This window comes from Orbicella faveolata, unplaced genomic scaffold (genome assembly GCF_042242905.1).
Source record: "Orbicella faveolata isolate gen_17 unplaced genomic scaffold, um_ofav_v1 contig_24, whole genome shotgun sequence".
NCBI lineage: Eukaryota > Metazoa > Cnidaria > Anthozoa > Scleractinia > Merulinidae > Orbicella > Orbicella faveolata.
Window position 1 is genome coordinate 9,265,879 of NW_028301552.1, and position 10,820 is coordinate 9,276,698.

General features: G+C 40.1%; 1 protein-coding gene across 2 annotated transcripts; it reads right to left on the reverse strand.

Annotated features, from left to right (window-relative positions):
* Positions 1-1,015: 1,015 nt before the first annotated feature.
* Positions 1,016-10,114, reverse strand: LOC149110282 (putative skeletal organic matrix protein 5). 2 transcript variants are annotated; one of them, XM_089291629.1, is made up of 4 exons: positions 9,841-10,114; positions 9,708-9,747; positions 2,739-2,865; positions 1,016-2,650 (listed from the first exon to the last, which is right to left on the reverse strand). In XM_089291629.1, exons 1-4 carry the CDS (start codon positions 10,043-10,045, stop codon positions 2,132-2,134), a joined length of 891 nt encoding a protein of 296 aa, XP_089147755.1. In that variant the 5' UTR covers positions 10,046-10,114; the 3' UTR covers positions 1,016-2,131. The 2 variants fall into 2 exon arrangements, with proteins under 2 accessions (XP_089147755.1, XP_089147756.1); XM_089291630.1 differs by lacking the exon at positions 9,841-10,114 and adding an exon at positions 8,134-9,226 and having other exon boundaries at positions 9,708-9,727.
* Positions 10,115-10,820: the final 706 nt, after the last annotated feature.

The following is a 10,820-nucleotide window of genomic DNA, read 5'->3' on the forward strand; positions in this document are numbered from 1 at the left end:
CGGAGGTAACAATTTCGACAGAGAATCAGTGAACGGATCTACACGAGGTTCTCTGCTCCAAGCTCTTTTTGCAGTTTGTTATGTTTTTAAAAATTTCGATGAAGAAATTCAGTCGTCGCTTACACCTAACGCAAAACAATTTGTCGCGAACTTGATGCTGTTGTTCATTCTCACCAGGAGCCTGTTTACAGCTTGGCTTTTTCAAGTTTCTAGTGATATTTGAAACAGTGCTTGGGTTTTTTCAGCCTGCTGCATTTCAGCCTCATTGCAATTTCCTGAAGCTTAGTTTCAGTTACATTCTGTACATGTAGTTATTTCTATTTTGCCTCATTTTGGGAAGTGTAATAAGAGATAGCAACATATCGTGATTAACAATTTCAAAATAAATCGACCTGAAACTGAAACATTTTTCAATATTTGAGGTCACAGGTGTTTTGTACGAAAACAAAGTTATCTTAAATCCTTGCGTGAGTATGTAAGGTCCCTAGGGACATACTACTATAAAAGGGATCACGCAGTTCGAATCTCGCAGAGGGGACGCTATTTCGTTAAGAGACGCTAAATTCGTACAGAGAAAGAATCATAACCTAAACGCAAGGTTTACGGACGGGAGAGGATTACAAGAATTGTAAGTAGAATTATAACATATTTTCAGTTTGTATTAGATCAAGGACAATTACGACAATTACGGCACAGAGCCTCAAAGTAATTGTAATTTGTCTCTTTCAGTTAGACTATATACTTCTAGACAGAGGGAGTGTAAAAATAAATCCTCTTAATTCCCAGCTGTTGTGGCCTGATTCAAGTGCAAAACAACAGGATTTTTCTTTTCTTGTTTTTTCTTTTTTTTTTCTCACAGATTATTGACTTCTAAAAAAGACTGTTAATATATAATGTATATTTTCATTCTAAGAGTTATCTCTGACTTTTGGGGACGGAACGTAACCAGGAGCATGGCGGAGATTGTTCCTTCCTCTATGTGTGCAGAATTTATTTGATGTAGAACACCGCGATATCAGTCGACATTTTTATTTTTACTGTTTATTTGTTCTACAGTACACTCATTCTCTCTTGTCACATAAGGGCAAAATTACTGAATACTGATTGGCTGAGACAGAGGGCATTTTTTCCTAATCACGAGGGCACTTTTGGTAATCAAGAGGGTATATTAACTCCATGCTGATAGACTGAGCACGCCTGCATTAAGTTGGTTTCACGCTTCAAACGGATTTTGAAAAGGAATTTCAGAAACGCATCGCTTCTGAGTTTGATCTAAACGCGGTTATTTCATTTTAACGTGAACGAAAATCGACATGCAGCAAAGCGCAGTCTTTTGGTGGAAAAGCAAAATGATTTTTCCAGCCAAAAATGTATTGATTCGCAGCCTGGAAAAAGGTTTGAGTGGGGTCGGCTGGTGTCGCACGAAGCATAGAGTCACAGAACCTCATGGCTGCCAAACTGAAAGTTAATTTCTTCTTTTTGCTTCGGGTCGCCTCATTAGTATCAAAGGTCACCTTACCGGCGTAAAAAACAGCGTAAATTTTGCTAGTACGTTAAGTTTTCGCGGTGGAAAGGAGAGTTTTGGATTCAAGAAGTTATTAACTGTTTGGACGCTTGTTTACGTCTTTCATCGATCGATTAAGTAGTTTCACGCCGTTGCAAGCTTCGCAAACGTTAAACAGGTGAATAAAATTAGATTTCTTAAAGCTTTATTTGTTAAGAAATTGCTTTGAGTGAATTAAACTTGCTGTGTTTTGCTTACTACTGTAGTAGGCTTTCCTCGCTCTACTGCTAGCCTGTTCTTTATTGACAACCGACAAACCTGTTTACTCGACGGCAAGACCTTGAAAGTTTTCCTTTGAACAGAATTTTGCCCTTTATGTGATAAACAAGTAATCGCAAGTGCCATCGGGCAATTAAGGATTAATTTCACTTTTATTTCTAAAGTTTTCAAAATTGCCCTCGTCGCTTCTGACTCGGGCAATTTTGTAAAAACGTTTAAAATACACGTGAAATTAATCCTTAATTGCACTCGGGCACTTGCGATTACATATACAAATCAAAGCGTGTCAATGCTAATCTATTGAGATGTTAAGGACTTTTTTGACTAAACAGCATCACACAGGTTTTGTCATTGCACCAAGATGTAGCCCATCGCTTTGATGTGTTTGTTTCCGTTATCTGGTGAGTGCGTCGCTTGGTTTCCACAAGTGTTGGAGTCATCGTGTTTCCCTCCGGTGCCAAAGCCGATTCTGGAGTCACAGCTTTTGCAGTTATTTTGCTGATTAGCAACGATACCGATTCTTGCTTTAGCAAATCTACCCTTAGTACCTACAGCATTGAAGCCTTCCTTATTACAGTTGAGCTGTAAGGAAGCCTGTGAACCAATCAGCGTCTTCCACGTGTTACGACCTAGTGAGGTAGCGCGGTATTGCCAGTCAGCGATCAGTGAGTACAGAGAGTTGGCCTGCTTGTTAATGACAATGAAGTTGATCTGATGGCCGATCTTCATACCAAGACAGATCTTGGAGAAGGGTGTGTTCCAGTAGGTCAGTAACTTGGTCTCTTGTAAGTCAAACCCAGTCTTGCCTCCTGCAAGATTATAGATATTTCTGTCGCTCCAAAAGCGAGAATTGTAATGGAAAGTTCTCTGAAAATTAAAAGCAAAACTTTGGTTTCCATCTCACTGAAATGTCCTCAATAATAACAATTTTCAGTAACGGTAAAGAGATTTGTACCTTCGTTCCGTCAATCTTCATGGCCAGCGTCCATCCTCCATCTCCACATCCAAAGTTTCCCATGTGACAGTAAACAGGAATTGTTTGAGAACCAAACATTAGTGGATACACTTGACTCTTTGAAGAACTGTGAGGGAAAAAGGGTTAGAGAGGAGGCTAGTCACTGAAATCTCTCACTCTTCGCTGATGTTGCCTCATCTTGTCATGCCCTTTTATTTCTTTCGCATCGTGCGTTCTGCATCGTTAAGCCTGATTTTCACTAGCGACGCTAGCACAAGTGCAAGCACAGCAATTCTTATTTCACCGTGAAAACGGGCTAGACTTAGGCATAAACATAGGCAAAAGCACAAACAGAAGCCGGTTCAAAATTTGTCCTTTTTCAGTTGTGCTTGCGCTAATGTTCGCGTTTGCGCCGCAACAAGTGAAAACGAAATACCGCTCAGGCATAACACAAGCACAAGGTTATTTACGACACGTGGATATGTTTGGCCAGTGAAAACACTGGATCCAGATTACCTCGCGCCTAAACAGCTCGGAAATGTTCGGATGATTTTGCTCGTGCTTGTGTTTGCGTCAAATTTCGTTGTCACTTGGGCCATCCCCGTTACTTGCATTCGTGCGTTCGTCTCTAGTGAAAACCAGGCCACAGGGAGCACACGACCTTGTTGAGTAGCAAGACAGTTATAAGGAATAAAAAGAATATACAATTTACTTTTGTCTACCGTTGTCTCTAACACGACAACCGCTACGACAACCGCAAGTCTTACGTGACACTCCGACTGTCGTGGAACTATTGGAAAACAAATTCGGCCAAGTTGTAGTAAAATCTTTCGACTTCGTTTTGTGTTTGATTGGTTTTGTGGAAGCAACGAAATTTAGAGATTCGAGCGAATATTCGGATTGTGTTCAAAACGTTTGGGCAAAGAGTTGCCTCCCTTGTCAATGTTATATGTAAACTAAAAAAATTTTGCAGAGCGCGAAAAGGCCTAGGTACGAGTTTAGCGCGACAATGTTACGTAGGACCAGTAGGTAGCGGTTGTCGTATAAGAAATGACAACAGGAGACAAAGGTTGACTATTTCGTTCTTTTCATTCCTTTATAACTCTCTCCCTACTCAACAAGAGCGTGTGCTCCCCGTGACCAGGCTTTAAAGTTAACCTTCTCAAACTCATTAATAATTCATCAGGCTTAAACAAAGGAAATCATTATTGTGACGGTGTTTAGATATCTGATCGTGATTAGTTTGGAGTTTTACGACTATATTTCTCCGTTTTCTCCTTAGTTTTAGTTACGATTCAGAAGATATATCAAAACCATCAAGACGTCCGTGTTTGACATAAGTTCCAACAAGACGCTATTTCTCAGAGGAAAATAGTGTTTCGTTTCCGGAAAGATATTCAAAGTCTCAGAAAGATTGGAGTTTCGATATCTTGACATCCTGTGTATGCGAAGTGCCGGGATGAGGGGAAATTGTGCTAATGCGCCCCTTTGCACCACACTGATCCGCTCAGTTACCAGAGCCTGGGGATTTTCGTTCAGGCGCGGAATAGTACTGAACATGTTTTAAAAGAGAAAGAGCTAATTAAGTTAAGTTGTCCACACATGTATCGGTTATTACAGTCAACACACTTCGAAATGTATTTACTTGTGATACTTTCCTTTCACTCTGTCCTAGGGAAGGGGATACCCCTTATATATCGGCTATATAGGTATGTCCCAGCCTCAAAGCGTATGGTTTTTTTAAGACATTTAGGTTAGAAATACAGTATCGATTTTGGTCATTTTGTTCTCAAACTGGATATGTTGTCTTGAATAAGGTATGCTTTTTAGGAGAAGCTATTTCTTTCGTCATTGTCGATAAGACCAACAAATAAAGCCATTCACAATACCTTTAACATCATTCTGAACAAGGGAACTAGGGCAGGACTGAAACTGGGTACTAATTAAGGAGTCAGGTCATAAATAGGGTAGAAAAATCGCAGATTTTGGTCTTAAGTAGCCGGTAAAGTGCTTTGGGAAGCGGGCCGCCAAAAGTTTTCATAAATTCAAAGTATAGGAGGCAAAAGCATTTGACGCATAATTTTTCCATTACTGTGTCAGGCACCGCTCGATTTGAATGGATGCGGCATTCTAAGGGGCGGCGAATGGTAAAATCCGAGACTTGCCGAGACGCCGAGACCGTTGTTTAAAAATTCGAGACCGAGACTTAAACGATTTCGGAAAATCCAAGCCCGAAACTCAGTGCAGAGAAAACCGAGCCCGGGACCTTAATTATGCAAAACGCCGAGCCTGAGACGTGAGATTCGTGCGCTCTTGGTCGCTTGAAACTGGATCTCATTCAGGGAAGTGGTCAAAACTATTATACAATCAATAACTTGTAGTTTATTTGAACTACCAAAATAGCAGTCACAGATAAACGCTAACTATTTAGTTATGCATTAACATTTCGACCTTTTTACGGCCTATCACGACCCGACTTTAAGCTACTTTCGAGGTCACGCGCTGTCATCAACTTCCGGTCAGCTAGCTTCAAACATCTCATAGCTTCTCATCGACGATCATCCGTTAGTCTCTCGAGCTTACTACGCGATCTAACTTCAGCTGCTAAATATTTTTTGACCTTCCGTACTGGTTGATATAACGCGTTATGGACGAGGAGAGGGTGGAGGACAAGAAACGGCGAAAACGCAAATGTAAGTAAATTGTTAACTTTGTAATTATTCATACATGATTATTCATTATTATTCTCGTATCACCAGACATTGCCTATAAAAGATGTATCTTGAATAGCTCTTGCTACTCGTACGCATCGATGTAAGGGGATCTACATATGCATTTGCTTGTGTCTTCGTAAGGCTTTTACTCTAAAACTGTATTGGCTTGTATTTTAACCGCGCAATGAAAGACTAATGAAGCATCATAGTGACCGGCTGTCATGGCGTGAACAAATTCGCCGGCAAATTATTTTCTTGCACAGGCCACCTGTGTGAGTAACCTAGTAAAACGATAATTTCGACCGCGAAATGGATAAAAACCTAGGCTCGATACTGGAACAAGTTTGACCAGCTGGTGCCAGGTTGGAGACCATCCCAACCCTGTGATGCAGCAAAAATGCACATATACTCTCCAGTGGGAGGCCACCACTCTCCAGATTCAGAGGACTGTTTGCTGTTTCACTATGAGTTCACTGGCATGGTTAAGTTGGATCAAGTTGCAAGTAAGCTAAGAGCCGAGGGCTCTATCAGTTATGTTGATGATGATTTTCATCTGGAAATTGATGAAGCTATTTACCTTCAGTCTGTGATGGAATTGAGCCCAATTCCTAGGAAAGAACCCTCCATAGAAACGGCAGTCAGAGACAAAAATAGTGCCAGTACTTCCAGAGGGCGATCACTGACTGAGGCTTCCACACAGATATCGCCAGTAAAATGTGGTATAAAAGTAAAGTCTTCACGTGTCAAGTGGCTTAACATCCAAGGACGAGGAGTTCGACGCATGTTAACCCTTTGAGCTCCAATCGCGCATATACGCGTAATTGATGGTCATTTTATTTGTGCCATTTGTGACGTCATCAATTTCAATGTCATCAGATATTCTTGATAGGCAGATAGTAGTGCTAGGCTAGGCCTGTCCGTACAGTTGTCAGGTTTAGATATCGACGACATTCCGACGTCGCAAATCGAAAAACAACGTTATCAGGTTTGGTGCAAAAAGGGTGGTAAAATGGCCCACTATGCCTATGATTGATCAAGGTCCATTTCTAGGGTTCGCCCGTAATTAACATTCAAATTTCCACGGCAGCCAGAGAGAACATGCAACGCAAAAGGAAGCCAGACTAAAAGGGCCGAGAAAAAACAAAGGAAAGGGGCAACAAACAAAATTGAGAACGGGTAATGGCACCAAAAGAAGTCCAAATTTTGGCTTATGCGCATGCCCGGAATTGAAATATTGCTCAATTTTGCACGGAATCCTCGAAAAATCTCTCCTTTTGGTAAAAAAAAAAGCTATCTTAGCAAAAACTTAGGCTTATTTAGCGTCATGGCAGCCAAAAAACCTAACTAAACGGTAAAAAACGGTATTTTTGGCGAAAGTTTGGTATTCAAAGGGTTAACCCCTACTGAGCATTTTTTAAAGTTCCCTGACAGTTGGCAGGTACCCATTTATACTCGGGTAGACAAAGGCACTGTGAAAGGGGCGACCTGCACCGATTACAAGGTTTTTTATAATTGGCCAAACGAAACAATAAAAAATTAACAATAGGTTAACAACACAAACAATAACCCTAGCCCAAAGAAGCTCAAAGAACAAAAGAGGTGCAGATTAACAGGAACGAATCAAAATAGAGGTTCTAAAGAGGTGCAGGTCAACTGCTGTGAAAGTAAAGTGTTTAGCTTGCTCTAGAAGGCGACGCGGCGCACGACTCACGAATGTGAAGTAACTTACCACAGAGGACGAGGAGAACAAAACGTTGGATTACCAAACACATGGTAAGAACACTACATAATGTAAAAGTAAAGCAAAATTAAAGTAAGCATGCAGTTAGTCGTTTTCTTTAAGACGTCTTATTTAGAGGTTATATCTACATTTGTATTTTCTACGACCTCTAGCAGTTCTCCAGTTGACGTAGTGCTCCTTTACTGCAAAGACCACTATAGTAAAATATTGTGTTTCTTTTGCGAAACGGTATTCTACCATAGCTTAGAATACATCGTCTAAGACAGCCGGTATATTCCAGACTACAATCGCACGTCCTTAGGCTAATTACTTATAAAATCTAAATCGAGTTACTTGAATTCTTTGACTTAACCGACTAAAAATACAGTCCACCGACTATGTTTTCGTGCGATTTCAGCATCAAAGCGTGCGCATGGTTATTGTCAGCGGAAACCTGATCAAATGAGCATGCGCGCGGGCTGAGTGAATATAATAGGAGAAGTAAAAGTTCCGTACTTGCTGCCGTTTGCGTAAACGCTACGCAGCAACAGACTCTGCTCGCTCAACGCGATAACTTTTGCTGGAGAACCTCTGCTAAAAAAGCAAATCCGAGACTCCGAGACCTTGCGAAAAAAATTCGAGACCCGAGACCGAAAGAAACACATGAAAAACGAGACTTCGTGACTCGTTACGAAAGCTTCCGAGATTCCGAGATCGGATCAAGAATTTCCGAGATCCACGATTTTCAGGGTACCATTCGCCACCCCTATTCTACGTTTTCTTGTCAGTGAAGCAGTATATTTTCCTTTTCAAAAAGGACGTCTTATGTGTGGCGAGAGTTGTCCAATAATTCCTCCACTTTTGCTTGAATATTATGAAGCTAAAATACAAATGCTATCGGTGTTTTCATGGAAACCAACTCTTGAAATGCGGCAATGAGTCAAAATACAAACTTTCTTACCTTAAAAAGCGCGATCTCAGAAGTTAGGCTACTCGAATTGTGGCGGAAAATTTGACAAATTCAACTAAATCTGGAAAATATCGCAATATATAGCAACGTTGATTAAAATACAATATGATGAATTAGTTATCTTCCACAATATATCGTACCTGTAGTATTGTCCGAGCGCTCCAAGTGCATGCATGTTCTTCTCTCGTAAACAGCCACAGAAAAGAGGAAGGATTGTTATTGCTGACAAGTGTTCTGATTGACCAAAATTACTGATGTCGCCGTAGTTGTGATCTTAATCACATTTAAATCAACCAAGGCAACAGATATCCTCGTTTCTCTAGAATACCGCCGTTTCAGTCTGATTTAGAACCATTTAGGTCGCCAACTATTTTTACCTGTATGACATTTTAACTTCCTTTTGTTTCCGTGACACGAAATTAAATTTAGTTTCAACAAGTTTATTTTGTTGAACATGGATGTTTGCTTTGTAAATTACAAGCATTACCCTGATAACATTCATATTCACTATGTCAATAAATCACACTGAAACGGAAAACAGTACCATTTCTTCGTTGAACTAAACAAAACTAACTGCTTCCATCGGCTTAAAATATCGTATATTGGTGGGTAAATCGCGTGGTGTGGCGGTGTCCCTACCTCGAAAATATATTTCCTTTTCACTAACACTATCCGATTAGAAGTCCAGTTCGTAGTTTTCTTGTCTAATATAATAAAGAGAAACGAGAGTTTCAATCGTAATTCCCCGTTTTCGTACAAGGCAACAGTTGAAATGTTGAAAATGACACATTTTGTTCCGATACACCGAATTTTGGCGGAGATTTTGCCGCTGTATTTATATTAACAATTACAAACTTTACTCTGATTGGATATAGCCTCCACTATGTAAATAGTTCACCCCTGAACTGAAAACAATACCGTTTGATTTCTGAAGAAACGAAACAAAAACCACGAATTTCGTCCAAAATACTCCACTACGCGTCGTATTTTCAACTCTCTTCTCGGTGTTTGGAAATGTGGTTAAACACTGTCTTTCGGTCTTGGTATATTACGTCTTGAGCGCTTTCTTCAAGGCTTCGTGTACCTGAGTCATACAACGTTTCTATAAGCGTCTAACTTTATCATGTTATTTCTATTTGTCTTATATTTGCAACCTCTTTACTTCTCTTCGCATCGCTTCACTTCGTTGTGATTAAAATAAATTAATGATACGTGTCGTCGGCTCTTTGACCACTACACACTTGGTGTCTTCTCTTACACCGGCATCAATAGAACAAGACAAACGGAAATATATCCCACATCATAATCTACTTTCGCATCGGTCCAGTATTTTACCACCAACAATTCAGCCAATACGTGCAGCGCACTCGCGTTAAAATGCCTTAAATGTGAAGTCGCAACGTTTAAACTTCCCTGCCCCTTTCCTTTATACTGAAAAGTACAAGGGCTTCTTTGCTTCCTAAACTCGTGTACGTTTTCCAAGCTAACTATAATAATAAAACGACTGCAGTACATGGTAAAGTGTATCTTTTACTTAATGAAAGACATTTTTGCTGATGACTTACGGGTATGTGTCATACTGGTCTTTACAAGAAGAGACAGGACCTATTGGAAACGAGATCGATCAAACCAAGGTTAGATGTTAATCTGAGAAGGTTAGTTTAAAAAGGAAACCTTATTGGAATCAGTCTAGTTTACCTGGTGGTGTCGGCTGAGGAGTTGGGGTGCAAGTATTGTTTAGCAATGGAATAAGGTTTTCCAGCTTCGTTTCCAACGTCTTAATGGCTGAAATCATCGTATTGCAGAAGTTTGTAGGTGTGTGGTTTGGTATCATGTGGCTGCCCTGGGCCATCAACGCGAGCAAATTTACGCTAAAACAAGGTAAGAATAACAACAAATGCATTTTTGTGGATTCGTCGTAAAAGTGATTTCGTGTCTCTCCACTGAATCCTTCGTCTGAATTGATAGAGTGCCGTCTGGTTCTTTTTATTGGCAAAAAGACAGTAATTTCTGATATTTTCTCACTCGCACTCAGCCAGATCCAATCAGCTTGTTCCTAGTTTATTTTTATCGTCACTTGAAGGACATTTAAGCTAAGTGGTTCTAGTTGCTACTGATATGTAACCCATACCGCTTTTAGAAATTATGGAAGCTTGTCAAAGAAACATTTTGATCTTCCATGCGCTATGTATTAATTCCCAACAAGTGCGGTGAATCCCAGATATTTTTGCCTTCTTAGGTCACTCAGCATCTTTCACTTTTAAAAACTGCAGCAAGAGATATAAAAAAGTCGGAGCTTGGGGAAGGTTGAGTGTCACCATGCTCAATAAAAGATCGAGTAAGGTTTATGGGCCAGTTCCTAGTCAGTATCAATTTGATCTTTTTCTCCCACCAGGCATGAATTCGTCATCCAAAAAAAGAATTTGACCATTCCGTCTGTATATTGTGTTTTTGAAAGGCATACTTGAGATCCGAAAACAAGTCTCAATCACGGAGTAAGACTTCAAATGGTACGTTGTCAACGCTTATTAAAATTTCAACAGCTCAACTTATGTAGGTGTTCCACACAAAAAGCGAAAAAAAATTCTCTATTCTTATACAGGTCATGGTGCTAGATGCGATGAAGTTGCGAACCTATCTTCCAATATTGGCCAGAGTGAAACAGATATTAAATTTCA